General features: G+C 38.8%; 1 protein-coding gene across 10 annotated transcripts in view; it reads right to left on the minus strand.

The window, feature by feature from the left end:
- wwc1 (WW and C2 domain containing 1) overlaps positions 1-16654 on the minus strand; it is a 462139-nt gene that overhangs the window by 384350 nt on the left and 61135 nt on the right. For all 10 annotated transcript variants that reach the window (XR_015520523.1, XR_015520517.1, XR_015520519.1 and 7 more), the window contains exons 10-12: positions 10644-10733; positions 7211-7776; positions 2072-2189 (exon numbers count right to left, since the gene is read on the minus strand). Coding sequence is in view for 1 of the 10 variants with exons in the window: in XM_087301746.1 (XP_087157872.1) it covers positions 2072-2189; positions 7211-7776; positions 10644-10733 (774 nt within the window). In the remaining 9 variants the exon portion in view is untranslated. The remainder of the gene's footprint in view (positions 1-2071; positions 2190-7210; positions 7777-10643; positions 10734-16654) is intronic.

Genomic DNA, 16654 nt, shown 5'->3' on the forward strand with positions numbered 1-16654 from the left:
AAATGTTTTGAATTCTTTGAAGAAAGAGTAGAGAACCAGTGAATGTTCAACAACTTTACTAATACAAATCTTGTCTAAGAATTTAAAATTGCATAAATTGCAACTGCAAAAAAATAACTAAAAAAAATACAAGTGTGTCAACCTAAAGTGACCTTTTTTGGCATCTAGTACAATAGCCTGGTCTTTAAAATAAAATTTGAAAAGTGTCTTTTATATCACTGACTACGTTTACATGGACATCAGTAATCAAATGATTTACCTTAATCTGAGGAAGACATTAATTTGATTAAGGTGTTTACATGAGTTGCTTTTTGAATGTTCCTTTCATGATTCCGTTTTACATGTTACAGCACATAATTCGTCATTAATGACGTCATTGCTTCATCTCACTACCTACAGTGCATCCGGAAAGCATTCATAGCACTTCACTTTTTCCACATTTTGTTTATGTTACAGCTTTATTCCAAAATAGATTAAATTCATTTATTTCTTCAAAATTCTACACACAATACCCCATAATGACAATGTGGAAAAGAGTTTTTGAAATTGTTGCAAATTTATTAAAAATAAAAAAACCTGAAAAATCACATTTACATAAGTATTCACAGCATTTGCTCGATGTGTTGATGCACTATTGGCAGCAATTACAGCCTCAAGTCTTTTTGAATATGATGCCACAAGCTTGGCACACCTGTCTTTGGGAAGTTTTGCCCATTCCTCTTTGCAGTACCTCTCAAGCTCTATCAGGTTGGATGGGAAGCGACAGTGTCCATCCATTTTCAAATCTCTCCAGAGATGTTAAGATTTAGGTCTGGGCTCTTGCTGGGCCACTCAAGGACATTCACCAAGTTGTTGCGAAGCCACTCCATTGATATTTTGGCAGTGTGCTTTGGGCCATTGTCCTGCTGGAATATGAACCGTCGCCCCAGTCTGAAGTCAAGAGCCCTCTGCAGCAGGTTTTCATTCAGGATGTCTCTGTACATTGCTGCATTTATCTTTCCCCCTATCTTGACTAATCTTCCAGTTCCTGCTGCTGAAAAACATCCCCACAGCATGATGCTGCCACTATCATGCTTTACTGTAGGGAGCGCATTAGCCTGGTGATGAGCGGTGCCTGGTTTTCACCAAATGTAACGCCTAGCATTCACTCCAAAGAGTACAATTTTAGTCTCATCAGACCAGAGAATTTTGTTTCTTATGGTCTGAGAGTCCTTCAGATGCCCTTTGGCAAATTCCAGGCGGGGAGTGGCTTCCGTCTGGTCACTCTACCATACAGGTCTGATTGGTGGATTGCTGCACAAATGGTTGTACTTCTGTAAGGTTCTCCTCTACAGACAATTCCTTTGTCTTTATGCTTGATTTGTGCTTTAACATGCACTGACAACCCTGGGACCTTATATAGACAGGCATATGCCTTTCCAAATCATGAATTTTGAAGAAATAAATGAGTTGAATCTATTTTGGAATAAAGCTGTAACATAAAACAACGTGGAAAAAGTGAAGTGCTATGAATACTTTCCGGATGCACTGTACATTTCCTTTGGAGTTTCAAGTAATTCCAGGTGTTTCATTTTTACTTTCATTCAGGAACATTTCATGAACGTCAGCCGTGACAAACTAGATATTGGATGCGAGTACGAACTGCTAGAAGAATGTAGTTTTAATGGAATTTGATAGTGTAAGCCGTATGAGGACAAAAAAAACTCAGCATTTTGCAATGCAGGTCTCTCGGTAGGTGCAAAAAATAGTCAAACAGCTGAGTGTTTAGACTATCCTGTCGCAAAATGCGATGAAAATCATACACGGCGGTAAAAACATGTCTGTGATGCACTTCAATAATGTGATTAAAATTGGCATATCCACATGTCTTAATCCAATCTCTATTTAGTTCGAATATGACCTTGAGCATTGTCTTAATCATATTAAAATTGGATTATTAGTGTCCCAGTACATGTACTCATTGATAAGTTGTGCAGATAAAATGATTACTCAATTAATCATTAGCCAATTCATCAATTTGTCATTTTAAATACAAATCCATAATAAAAGGTCACAAATTCTGGTATCCTACCTTTTCTCCGAGGGCTCGTATACACCGCTGTCACCTGCAACCGATTCGTCAGACACTGCAGATGTTACCCCCGCTTTCTTCGATCCAGGCCCGGATCCTCTTGTTTGCGTAACAGCATCTGCATGCACAGAGAACAGTTGAGTAGAAATGAGACACGAGTCACTCTGGATTGGTGTCAAGTTTCGACTGAGTTCACCTGCTGGGCTGTGGGGGGGAGTGAGCTGTAAATCTACACTATCGGACTAGACATTCAGAAAGCTGATCTGGATTCAGCTGGAATTCCGGGCTGCTGATGAGTAATAAAGGGTGCCCATGATGAAGATAAAGACTTTTTTTAAACATATTTTATACCTTTTCAAGTAAAATTTGAGAATATTTTGTTTTCTACAATTGTTATGTGTGTGGATATACAGTTGAAATCAGAATTATTAGCCGCTCTGAATTATTACCCCCCTGTTTATTTTTTTCCCAATTTCTGTTTAACGGAGAGGAAATTTATTCAACACATTTCTAAACATAATAGTTTTATTAACTCATTTGTAATAACTGATATATTTTATCTTTCCCATGATGACATTAAATATAGTAAATACAAGACACTTCTATACAGCTTAAAGTGACATTTAAATGCTTAACTAGGTTAATTAGGTTACCTAGGCAGGTTAGGGTAATTAGGCAAGTTATTATATAACGATGGTTTCTTCTGTAGACTATCGAAAAACAATATAGCATAAAGGGGCTAATAATTTTGACATTAAAATGATTTTCAAAAAATAAACACTGCTTTTATTCTATTCAAAATAAAACAAATAAGACTTCCTCCAGAAGAAAAAATATTATCAGACATACTGTTAAAATGTCCTTGAGGCCGTGAATACAACATTACATGAAGACAAAAATGGCATTTTTGAGGTGAATTATACCTTATAAATACAGTATGTGACTCTTTCAACACCATTGGTGTCCACGTTGCTGAACAATGTATGTAAAACAATGTGAAGACATGCGCGGCTGCCTTTGCTTCTCTCCTGAACTTGAAAATATGATTGGTAGAATCGTAGAAATGCTGGCTTAAGATCGTCTAGCGGGTCAAATCGAGATCGCAATCTTGTTTTGATTAATTGTGCGACTCTAATGCTGGGTAACAGGTAAAGCTGTCAGATGAAAGAAATCATTTATTAAAAATGCAATATTAAAAACCATTATGCTCAGAAATATGTTTGAAAAGTCTCTCAGTTAAACAGAATTTGGGGATTTTTCTATAATTACAAAATGTATTAAATTAATTTGAAAAAGTTTAAATTTAAGAGGAGAGCGAATGGAACTAAGAGCTAAAAGACTTTAACTGTAATAAACAAAATATGCAAAGTACAAACAACAAAATCACCTGAGACTAACCGATTTCTCCGCTGAATACTCAATGAACCTTTTATTTTTATTCTTACTCTTTTTATTCTGTTTATTCACTGGATTATTACTATTGAGTCACATCACTTCAAATTTTACAGCCTGAACATATTGTTGTAATAAATTTTAAGATCTGCAAACAGTCATGAGGGTTTGCCTGCAAGAGTTATGTCTAGACCAGGCTATGGGCTATGGCACCAAGCGACTAGAAACAGAATCCACTATAATCAGTAAACCCTTATTTCTATTTCAGACAAGCTCCAAACACTACTGACAGAAGGACTAATGGATCTGCAATGGTGGCGTTGTTACATCCAAGTTTCCAGCCATGTCTGATGTAGACAAAGGGTAACATTTTGCATCAACAAACCTATAAAACTAGCTTATCTATGCTATAGTAAATGACTGTTACACTGAAAAACTACATTAGGTTATACAAAGTTTAACTTAATATGTTTAGTCAGTTTGATTGATTTGAGTATGTCTAGAAAAGTTAATTTAGTTACCTTAAAAAATTACTGCTTTACAGTTTAGTTTTATGGACTATTAGTATGCTTTTATTTTACACAATGTCCAGAGAAATGCTTTACAGGCAAATATGTTCTGTATTCTAAAAAGGAATTTTACTAAAGCACATTTTTAACATTTTTACATTATCAATGTTTTTTATTTGCCCTTTAATGTGCATTATGCAGGTTTTTGCTTAGATTGTATGCACTATAGACGAATTACCAGTTTGTAAACATTCAAGATGCGCGAGCATCGAGGTTGCAGAAAAAAACAGAAGCACTAGCATTTACAGTGAAGAATTGACATCCGATATGGTACAGAGTTTGTTGTTGCATTAGAGATAAGTTATATTGATAACATATTATGTATTTGGATCATGACCGAAAGGACAAGATCTCGGATACAAGCGGCCGAAATGAGTTTCCTTCGAAGGGTGGCAGGGCGCACTCTTATGGATAGGGTGAGGAGCTCTGACACCCGGGAGGAGCTCGGAGTAGAGTCGTTGCTCCTCCACATCGAGAGAAGTCAGCTGAGGTGGCTCGGGCATCTGTTTCGGATGCCTTCTGGACGCCTACCTAGGCAGGTGTTCCAGGCATGTCCCACCGGGAGGCGGCCTCGGGGAAGACCCAGGACACGCTGGAGGGACTATGTCTCTCGGCTGGCCTGGGAACGCCTCGGGATCCCCCCGGAGGAGCTGGAGAAAGTGTCTGGGGATAGGGAAGTCTGGGGTTTTCTCCTAAGACTGCTGCCCCTGCGAACCGGCCCCGGAAAAGCGGTAGAAGATGAATAAATGAATGAATTTACATAATGCTTTCAGCGTATTATAACAGCTTGTCAACCAGTGATAAGCACAGTTATTCAGCAAAATTAACGTTAAAATGAGCGGCGTTCATCTGACAGGTCCATTTGCGATAGCACACTGCCAATGGATTTTGGATAAGATGAAATGGCCAAGCATTCAGCCCAAAATATATAACTATCTCATTGAAACTCCAAGTGATTTTACAAGAGAGAAGCTAAAGGCCTACAAGTCTTTGAATCCCAACAATTTTGTTCTGTGGTCATGTGCAAGAAACAATGTTCCATGACTACCAGATTCAAAACTATGTGGTGCTAAAGACCCGAAGGTCTGCCTAGCCAAAGACAAGGAAAAAAGACAGAACTGTGCAAGGCCTGAGTAATCATCAACAAGCAAAACAACTGCATTCTGACAGCGAACTGTATGGCAGGGTTCGTGAACTTAGATTTTTATATTTCATTCTAAGTATTTAGTGTCCGCAGTTTATTTAACCATATTTAACTGTTTTTGTAGAAATCATTGCTGTAATTAAAAATGAGTAATGTGTATAATTCAGCATTATTTTACCTAAACTCATATAAAATGAGAACAGAGTCTAGTATTTTTAATTAGGTCCTTACTCCATTCAGCTCTTATGATGGCTGTTAGCCAAAGACAGGCACGTGCACACATAGGGCTCAACTTGTGTAGTGCACATCCCCTTTTTAGTGTTGGATTGAAAGTGCCCTTCCAAAATGATCAAAAGTGCCCCCATGGCACCCCCCTCCCCCCTCTACCGCCCTTCAGTAGGCGCGCGACAACACCGCTCTTCAGTACGCGCGCGACCCCAGGTCTTCAAAAAATAAAAAATAATAATTTTCTGCACATGCCCTTTGGACAGTCTCTGCACGGGCCTGGCCAAAGACGTCTGCAGTTGGCATTAAAAACAGTGTGGTGTACGGTAAAATTTAAGTTCTCTATTTTTGGACTTGCAATTTTGCCATCCTACCGCACAACAAGACATGTTTGCTATTGCAACTGGTCTTTTTTGCAACAGCTATGCGCGGTTGAACCCATGTGATGTCATGTGTGATGTAGGTTGGTAATACCCCTATATACACAAATTTATCATTTCCTGTTACAGTGTTTGTTACTTTAAATTCACAAATGTAAATATAGCAGAATTTCTGTTTAAAAATATATCCCAGGTTTACGAAACTAAAACTTTAGGATAGATATAATTTTAATCAGAGCAAAATCAAATCAAAACAATATAATATATAAAAATCTCAATAAATTGCCAAATTGATCAGAATGCCAGCTCTATTTGCACCTTGTGGTACACTTGGGAATGGATTGCCAAAAATGCATCTTAAAATGTTAATTCCAAACCCCTGAGACTTTTGTTCATCTTTGGAAAACAAATTAAGACATTATAGATGTTTTATCTGAGAGCTCCCTCATCCTCCATACACAGGAATGGTCCAAATTAGTTACACATTACTGCACAGTGTGCATGAATATGCGCAATATACTGACACTGAGGGGTAGAAACTGTTGAACAAAGTCTTTATTTTTGTTTTTGGTAACAAAGAAAAACAAATTTGTCTCTATTTTGAGGATGCATATTGGTAATTTTTTCAACTTTGAACAACTCGCAAACCTTGCTGTCTATAAAAGTTTAAGACAATGTCTTCAAACTAAGACATTTTTGGTATTTTATCTGAGAACTCCATCATCCTCCATAATAAGCAACTGTCCCAATTTGTTATATTTTACTGCACTGTGCGCATGAACGTGCGCAATATACTGACACTGAGGAGTAGAAACTGTTGAATAAAGTCTGTATTAGTGTTTTCAGTTACAAACAAAAGTATTTTCGTAGCTTTGTTACATCTGTAGCTCTGTTTTGAGGATGCTTTTTGGTACTTTTTTGGACTTTGAACAAGTCGTGAACGTTGTTGTTTTTGGAAGTTTAAGACAATGTCTTCAAATTAAGACATTTTTGGTATTTAATCTAAGAGCTCACTCACCTTTCATAGACATCAACGGTCCCAAATTGTTTTAAATTACTGCACAATGCGCATGAACGTGCGTAATATACTGATACTGAGGAGAAGTACCTATTGAATAAAGTCTGTATTTTTGTTTTCAGTTACAAACATTTGTACATCAGCTTTGTAATATTCATTGACTTGGAACAAGTCTTGAACCTTGCTGTCTATGGAAGATGAGAGAGCTGTAAGATTTCACCTAAAACATCATGATTTACTTTTTCATAGACAAATGAGGGTCTCGGGGGTTTGGAAAGACATGAGGGTTAGTAATAAAGAATCCAATTAAAATTTTTGGCAGAAAAATTACCCTTGGTATTCATGGACATACATTAACAAGCGTTCAGCGGATTTGATTTTGAGTGTCGTTTGAAGGTTGTGCCCACATACCTTTTGAAGACTCTACAGCCATAATGCTTTCTTGTTTGTTGTCCTGGTAGTTCAGCTGCCCCTGCTGTTGGTCCTCTTCTAACCGGAGCTCCATCAGCCTGGTCTGCAGATCTAAATCCAACTGTGAGGCCGGACCAGAAAAGACCTCTCCCGAAAGGAAGGAAGCCTCAGTAACAAGAGGAGAGCAAGGAGGAGACAGGGAAGACAGTGAAGAACGTGGGGACAGTGAGTTCATTGAGTGAGGTGTCTCTGACAGTCGCAGAACTTGGGTTCTTTGTCCCACCCCGGGACCACCCCCGATTTGCACAGACGAGGATGAGACCTCATTCTCATGGATGGTAGTGATGGAACTAGAAGGCCTGTAGCCAGAGGTGCTTCCCTCCTGCAAAATAGAGTCCAGTTTGTTCTGGAAGTCAGGATCGCCTAGTTCGGGTTGCTCCAGGTAGACATCGGTGAAGCTGAGCGAGGAAGTGGAGCCCAAGCTGGAGTTGGCCAGGGATCCCCGACTGGACGTCAACGATCCACGGCTGCTGCCCGAGGAACATGACAGAGTGCTGGCTGACAGACTGGAGTTTTGACATTGATGGAAAGAGACAGAAGGAGAGCAGGGAAGTTAATCGGAAAGCAGCTCCGGTTCATCTCTATTTCAAGCCTCTACATCAAACGCATCCTGCTTTAAAGCAAACATGCTTCTTAAGGCACGACAGGCTCGTTAGTGAGACACACAAGAGACTGCTCCTCTGTGCAACAGGCCCTTTGATGTATCTCAACTAGACGCCGAGGATGAATTAGGCATTAGTCATAATAAGAAGTAAGGGCAAAGCTATTGTTAAAGTTAACAACAAGAGCTTTCGGGTGGCATAGTTTTAGAACTTCAAGAGTCTGATTCTTTAAATAAGGCTAAGCAGTCTTATTGCAAAGTCATTACATCATATATAGTGGCATGCAGTTTCCTCTTCATTCTATTAATTAAATCTGCAGCAAATTTTATCTTAATATTCACACTATTAAAATGTGTTTAAACTTGATGCGCAGTAAACCAGCGTCATATATTTTTTCCTGTATTTTACATTGTAATTACACTAGTGCATTTTTTGTTTTAAACCAAATACATTCAAATAAAAAGGATCCTCATACATACTTGCATTTTTACTGTTTCAGAAAAATGATCTCCATATACACTATACAGTGTAAAATGCATAATATGCATAAAATGTTATTCACGCTCTTTGGGTATGTGCACATTTTTGCCACTATTCGCACTTCCTTTGTACCAGTTGCATTTGAGAGTGATTTGACGAACCCAAGAACCATACACAATAGCCTAGAACAGGGGTGTCCAAACTCGGCCCTGGAGGGCTAGTGTTCTGGAGAGTTTATGTCCAACTTGCTTCAACACACCTGCCAGGAAGTTTCTAGTATATCTAGTAAGAACTTGAATAGCTAGTTCAGGTGTGTTTGATTAGGGTTGGGGCTAAACTCCCTGGAAACCTGCCATCCAGGACCAGGTTTGGACACCCCAAGCCTAAAAGACCAGTCAAAGAGTTATTGTACAGTACATCTGCAAAGTATTTATAGCTCTTCACTTTTTCCACATTTTTTTGTTACAGCCTTATTACAATATGTATTAAATTAATTTATTTCCTCAAAATTCTACACACAGTACCCCATAATGACAATGTGAAAAAAGATTCTTTGAAATTGTGCAAATTTATTTAAAAAAAACCCTGAAAAAGCACATGTACATCAGTATTCAAAGCCTTTGCTCAATACTTTGTTGATGCACCTTTGGCAGCAATTACAGCCTCAAGTCTTTTTGAATATGATGCCACAAGCTTGGCACACCTGTTTTAGGGAATTTTTGCCCATTCCTCTTAGCAGTACCTTTCAAGCTCTATCAGGTTGGATGGTAAGCAACGGTGTACAGCCATTTTCAGATTTCTCAAGAGATGTTCAATAGGATTACGGTCTGGGCCACTCAGTTCCTGCTGCTGAAAAACATTCCCACGGCATGATGCTGCCACTACCATGCTTCACTATAGGGATGGTATTAGCCTGGTGATGATCGGTGCCTGGTTTTCTCCAAACATAACTCCTGGCATTCACTCCAAAGAGTTCAATTTTAGTCTTATCAGACCAGAGAATTTTGTTTCTTATGTTCTGAGAGTCCTTCAGATGGCTTTAGGCGAATTCTAGGTGAGGATCGGCTTCCGTCTGGCCACTCTACCATACAGGCCTGATTGGTGGATTGCTGCACAGATGGTTGTCCTTTTGTTCTCCTCTCTCCACAGAAGAACGCTGGAGCTCAGACAGAGTGACCATCGGGTTATTGATAACCTACCTTACTAAGGCCCTTCTCCCCCGATCACTCAGCTTAGATGGCTGGCCAGCTCTAGGAAGAGTCCTGGTGGTTCCGAACATCTTCCACTTACGGCCCATTCACACGGGCATCAGCGTCAACGCTTGACTGAAGGCGTGTCTGAAGTTGGGGCTAAAGCGATCATCATAGCAGCATCAGCCAATGAAATTCAGTAAGCAGTACGCCACTGTCTAGCAGGTGTATTTGCACACAGCGATCTGATTTGCTGACCCTTCCGTCGGTGCTTGAAAAGTTGAGCTAGTCCCAACTTCTGCAGCGAGCAACGCCTCTGAAGTGGCACCGACAGATCCACAATGCAGTTTGGCAACGCCTGACATCACCCATTCAAAGTGAATGGGAAGCGTTGACGCTGACACCCCGTGTGAATGGGGCATCACGGATGATGGAGGCCACTGTGCTCATTTGAACTTTCAGAGCAGCAAAAACTTTTCTGTAACCTTCCCTAGCCTTGTGCCTCGAGACAATCCTGTCTCGAAGGTGTACGGACAATTCCTTTGTCTTCATGCTTGGTTTGTGTTTTGACATGCACTGTCAACCCTGGGCCCTTATATAGAAAGGTGTATGCCTTTTCAAATCATGTCCAATCAACTGAATTTATCACAGGTGAACGCCAATTAAGCTGCTGAAACATCTCAAGAATGATCAGTGGAAACAGAATGTACCTGAGCTCAATTTAGAGCTTCATGGAAAAGGCTGTGAATACTGATGTGATTTTTCAGGTTATTTATTTTGAATAAATTTGTAACAATTTCAAAAAATCTTTTTACACATTGTCATGATGGGGTATTGTGTGTAGAATTTTGAGTAAATAAATTAATTTAATTCATTTTGGAGTAAGGGTTTAACATTTAAAAAAATGTGGAAAAAGTGATGCGCTATAAATACTTTCCGGCACAGTAAAAAGCTGCTCCTTCATTTTCAAAAGTCTGGGTTTTGATTTGTTTACACTAAACACCAATATTTCCAACTAAATCAAGGTGTTCCGCCAATATTATAATATATAAAGTGTTATTTGCATTGTCAGGGTTTTTTAATCTCAGGTTTGGAAGATACCTTTTCAGCTGGGTGTGCAGAGAAGACGCCACCCTCACCGTCTCTTCCAGTTCCTTCACTAGTTTGTTTCTTCTGTAGTGCAGCCTCAACCTAAACAAAGCAAGAGAGAAAAAAATGATCATTGCTCATTATTATGGTTTATAATTTGAACAAAAACATACCTCCTCAACAAAGGCTTGGTGAAAAATTTTCAAAAGCAAAAAAAAAAAAAAAAAAAAAAAAAAAAATATATATATATATATATATATATATATATATATATATATATATATATATATATATTTTTTTTTTTTTTCAAATAAGTATATATTTAATTAACAACTTTTAATTCTTGCAAAGTTCCTACAGAATAAAATAGTTCAAATGAACTCAGTTTAGTAATTAACCAACGTCTCTATTTTAATAAAATGACGCTGGTTTGCTATTAAACAGCAGTGCTGAAGAAGGTGCTCATTGTATTCAACCTAGATCCAGCGTTTGTGCGGCTCAGGTTACAGGAAGAGTGCAGACGCCAAGCTAAACGAGGATACAGTATCTAGAGTAGAGAACAAGGACCCTGTTCAAATAACTGAGAGAGAGCGAGTCAGAATAAGATCAGCAGAAAGAGTGAAAGAATGAAAAGCCTAATTGGTTCTCTCACCTGGGCAACCTGATCTCATTATACAGTCTTTTAAAAGTGCAAGAGCAGAAGTGGTAAACTGGCAGTCAAGCAGACTATAATAAATCATTTGCATGCATGACTGTCAATGCCTGCCATTTTAGGCAAAGATTTGCAAAACCCAGCAGCACAGTAATAATGGCTGGGACTTGCAGCAAAGTAAACGAGGGACAAAAAGTATGCTGGTTTTGCATAATGCAAAATTTTGTCTGCGAACGGGCTCGGCACATCAAGTGGACATTTTTGCATTTTAAATAGGAGTTTCGAGCTGGTTTTGATGAATAATTATTGAGCAGACTTTTCTTGGCACTGAGCCATTAAGAGCACAGCTGTAGAGTCCCAGATGGAAGCCCTGATGTGGCTGCACAATAATGGCATCTTTTAGGGATGCAACGGTTCTCTGTAAAAAAAAAAACTATTGTCTTGTTGTTCTCCCACGGTTGGGTGCACCCTGTGATCCGCGGTTCAGAATATGCATAATTAATATTTACTTGTTAATTAAAACAATTGCAACACAGCTGTTTCGCCTTTGTACATTTCCGATTACTTTTCACGCTCACTGCATGTGCGAAGATCTGTCCAATCACCTCTTAGTAAGTAAATCTGTTGTTGACATCACATTTCCTGTCGATGTTGGTGTGTGCGTGTGGAGTTTCTGCAGTGTTACCAACTTAGTAACTTTGTCGCTATATTTAGCGACTTTTCAGTACTCCTTAGCGACAAATTTAAAAAAAAAAGCGACTAGCGACAAATCTAGCAATTTTTTGTGTGTTACTGGAGATTTTTATAGACTTTTATGTGTCTATACTGTACCGTCTTACTCTTCTCATCGAGCAGAGTGTTATGCTTTTGGAGAGCACTGATAGGAGGCCCATTCCTCGTAAGGGGGCAAGCAAATGCTAAGAAGCAAGAACGGGACCTTTTGTATACCCTTCATTGCTGATTTTGGGGCAATAGCCGCATTTCCACTATCGGGCCAGTGCGAGCCAGGGCTTTTATCGGGCCGGGCCAGGCCAATCGCCCGGGAGGTTGAGTAATGAGGCCGAAATCATGTCGTGTTTTCACTGTCGGACTGGTAGCTCGCAGAGCGTCACGCAAACACCGCCCCAGAACGTCCCCCGAATCAAACGTCACACGACCCGCCCACTTCAGCGGGAATCAGGCAGATAAAGCACACCATAGAATCATCACGAAACGAAACCATTAAAATGAAGACAACCGAAACAAACAAATGACACGTTACTACACAGCAGTACATTATATGTCTACACGCACAGACCTGTGTATTTCCATTCATTACATTTGTTTACTCACCGACTGTGGGCATTGTGCATCAAGTGCTCTCGCCACTAACGGAGGGACCCATCACAGTGAGCGCACACATCCATAATATAAAGCCACAGAATTTCTCCGTTATAACTCAGTATGAAATGTATTTTATATCATCCTTGTTTTGATAGTTGTCGTGTTAAGTGTTTCAGCACAAGAGCGAGTAGCAAAATATAGCCATATTTGTGGCGCTCAGCAGCTATTCACTAAAGCTCTTCATTTAAAGTTTCATTTATAAATTTGACCACATCATATAAAAACAAACACTTGTTTGAGGATATAGAACACATTTTGTGTTTGGACTTTCCCCCAATGTGTTTAAAGCGGCGCTGCGCAGGACTGAGTGACAGAAAAAAGGTAGGCTAGATTCTGCTTTTACTCACCCAAAAATACTCTGTTTGCACGATTTGATTAATATCATCGTATCCAAATACTTTATAAATAATATTTCAAACCTTCTCTGGTGTTTATTGTTTTTAGAAAATATCTAAAATCTTTTTTTTTTCAGATAGGTCTTTGTAAAATGAAAGTTAGGCTATATGTGGCTTTAAAACGGTTTGATTTATGTATTGTATATAGGCTACCTACATATAGCTAGCTTTTGTTTATTTTATATTGGTTTATTTATTTAATGCGATTTTATATATATCCGATATTTGTAATTCTTTAAATTATATTTCAATATAGCTGAAGCTATTTTATCAAGATGACACTATATTGTTAAAAGTCTACGAAAGTGGGCACGTAATTTGTTAAGTTTTATGTCGTTCTGTTGTATTTATATTGTGTATTATTTTCAAAATAAAGAAAGAAAAAAAGCCGCTCGCAGCATCAATAGAGCTGTGAAGGGAGCGCTCTTGCCCGGTCTCACACACACACACACACACACAGTCATTTAAACTCGCACAAACACACTTTTTAAACTTGACAAAAACTCTCGAAAACCTTTACTGTGCTTTAATATGGTGTAAAGATTATTATGCGTTATTAAAACATAAAGGAGGACACAGCAAAGAATGTCACTATAAACTAAAACTACTTTATTATTTTATGCAGCAGCCTTACATTTAAAAAGGAAACATAAGGGCGATCATACGCAAAAAGACCCCAGACTATAAGGCTAGATGTTTTCTTTCCCTTTTATTTATCTATTTATTTATTTATTTGTTTGTATGGCGCATGTACTCATGTGCGATCAGAAAACTGCCCGCCTCTCCTTTCACTCCGCCCCGAAGCCCCAGCTGGCCCTCCTTGGCCTAAGGTATTCGGCGGGCCGAAAAAGGGCGGCCGCTGGCCCCAAGAAAGCCCCGCTTTGGCCCAATTAGGCACCGGAAGTGACAGTGGAAACGCGACTGGCCTTGGCAAGTGACTGCCAATACGAGCATAAGTAAAGCTCATATGATTTTCTCAGAAACGGTGACAGATAGAGCTGTGAACCTACACTGGTCGGTTCTGTTCGGTTACTATTATCATGCCATCGATTCGGTTCAATTTGATATCTCGGTGCATCACAGTACATTGACGGTGCTTTTCATTAGCAGTTTTATATTTTCTTCAAAATATGCAGGTGTAAGTAATATGAATCATCCACATATCTTTTGCGACTTCATTATCTGAGATGTGAAAAGCATGGAAAAGCTGCCTGAAGACAAACAGTGCAGTCCCGTGCGCGCACACACATAAGAGACATGAACCTGCTGGTGGAGTGTGTGTGTGTTTACAGCAGTTTGACTGATAAATATGACTTTGTAGCTCAATCATTTGCCCGCAAAGCAGCATTTCCCATTGTTTACATCATTGCTACAGCATATTGTTAACACTAGACACTGTACATGTTATCATCAATTTTAACTAATAAAAACCCTTACTTGTTGTAGCTTACATCTTCTGCTTAGGAGATTTTAGCCGAATCCAGCACTGAACTGGAAGAGATTCTGGAGCTGTTTTGTCAAATCATGCGTGCTGTGCATTTTATAATTCTCTGGAACAGAATTAATATTGAACTGTAAGCACTTCTGTCTTTGTATCGTGTCTTTTGGAAGGCCAAAAACAGAAACAGACGAAGCTCTGTGGAAGCAGCCATGCTTAGACGCATTTTTAGCTTCATCTCTGCTATAACGTTACAGCGCCTCTGCCCACGGCCCTTACCTGCATGTGCAGTTTGGATGCGCAGTAACGAACTTTTGTAATCTCACAGGGGGCGGAAGTATTTTTTGTAGTCCCCAAAATTTGTTTATTGTAGGCTTTGCTAAGCTAACTCTGTAAAAACCAAGGTCTCCCTTTGCATTGAACTAAGAACTTTTTACATTCAGAGATGTCATTTATGTTCACACAGCTACATTACACATCAACTAAAGTTTAAAATATGAGATCATAGTGGACCACCCCTTTAAAACAATTTAATATTTACAAAACTATAATTAAGGAAGAAATTATTTCTTTGATTATTGGAAAGGAACATTTGAAACTGTCGGTTTACAATATACTGATACGCTGTTTTTCTAGGTTTTATTGGTGAAAATGGTCAGGAATGTTGGTCTATTATTGCCTTTTTAGAATAAGCAGAGGACAGAAACTAGCCAGACAGTAATGTGTGAATTGTGGTGCGGCCTAAATCTAAAAAACAAACTATATTTTTTTTAGCAAGTGTACTTTTTCTGCTTTTATTCTTGCCATAAATATATATATATATATATATATATATATATATATATATATATATATATATATATATATATATATATATATTTGTAGAGCAACTCATGTTCTGTTGTAATTAAAATTTTAATAAACTTTAATAGAAAAACTGTCCAAGATATAAACAAAAGCAAGTGATGCATCAAAGGTTGATTTAAAAAAATCTTGAATGGTTATAAAAATACTTATAATCATTCATTAAATCATTTTCTTTTCAGCATAGTCCCTTTATCAATCCAGGGTCGCCACAGCGGAATGAACCGCCAACTTATCCAGCACATCTTTTTTACACAGCGGATGCCCTTCCAGCCGCAACCCATCTCTGGGAAACATCCAGACACACTCATTCACACACACTCATACACTACTGACAATTTAGCCTACCCAATTCACCTGTACCGCATGTCTTTGGACTGTGGGGGAAACCGGAGCACCCGGAGGAAACCCACGCGAACGCAGGGAGAACATGCAAACTCCACACAGAAACGCCAACTGACCTAGCCGAGGATCGAACCAGGAAACTTCTTGCTGTGAGGCGACAGCACTACCTACTGCACAACTGCGTTGCCGACCTTGTAATCATTCAAATAATGTAGAAAAATAATTAGTTAAAAATATTGAGTGATATTAATGATATGACCTAGTTCCAGAAACATTCTACTTGTTTGTTTAGCCGTCTGACTTTACAGTCAGTTTCTTTTGACCACCCCCTGTCATTTTAAAAATATCTCAACGGCAAACGCGACATGTATAAAAACCTCCGCTTTGTGGGGTGTGCACGCACTCAGCGGAGGTACGTGATGCGGTGCCAGGTGAAACTATAAATACAGCTTCAAAATGACGACAGGCAGAAACAAAGTCGCTTGTAGTGTAAATAAGGCTGAAAGCGTGCATATCTACATTTGAAATAATAACTTTGAGTTTTTGAGGGATTACAAATTTTATTAGAAATTTGGTGCTTCCATCACTTATTTCTTATGCGATAAGAATGTGCAAGGAAATGTGATGGAAATCCTGCTATTGAAACATTGTAAATACCGAATGGCATGACAGTTCACCTGAAATGGCCAGGCTGGCTAATCTAAAATTAACCATGTTTATAGTCAGTTTACCATCAGATCTGAAAAGACTATGGCTTTCTTTTTTGAGCAAGAATGACATCAATTAAAACTTTCTTTAAGGGAACTTCCAAGTAACGATACTATTGGCAGTGGTAGGGTACTTCCAAGTAAGGGTAGAGTTGGCAGTACAGATGCAAGCCTGATCAGTGTCACCCGTGCCGAATCTTTCTGTACTAAACTGTATGACTACGATTCAATAGAAATGA

Source organism: Danio rerio, chromosome 21 (genome assembly GCF_052040795.2).
Source record: "Danio rerio strain M-AB ecotype USA chromosome 21, GRCz13ab, whole genome shotgun sequence".
NCBI lineage: Eukaryota > Metazoa > Chordata > Actinopteri > Cypriniformes > Danionidae > Danio > Danio rerio.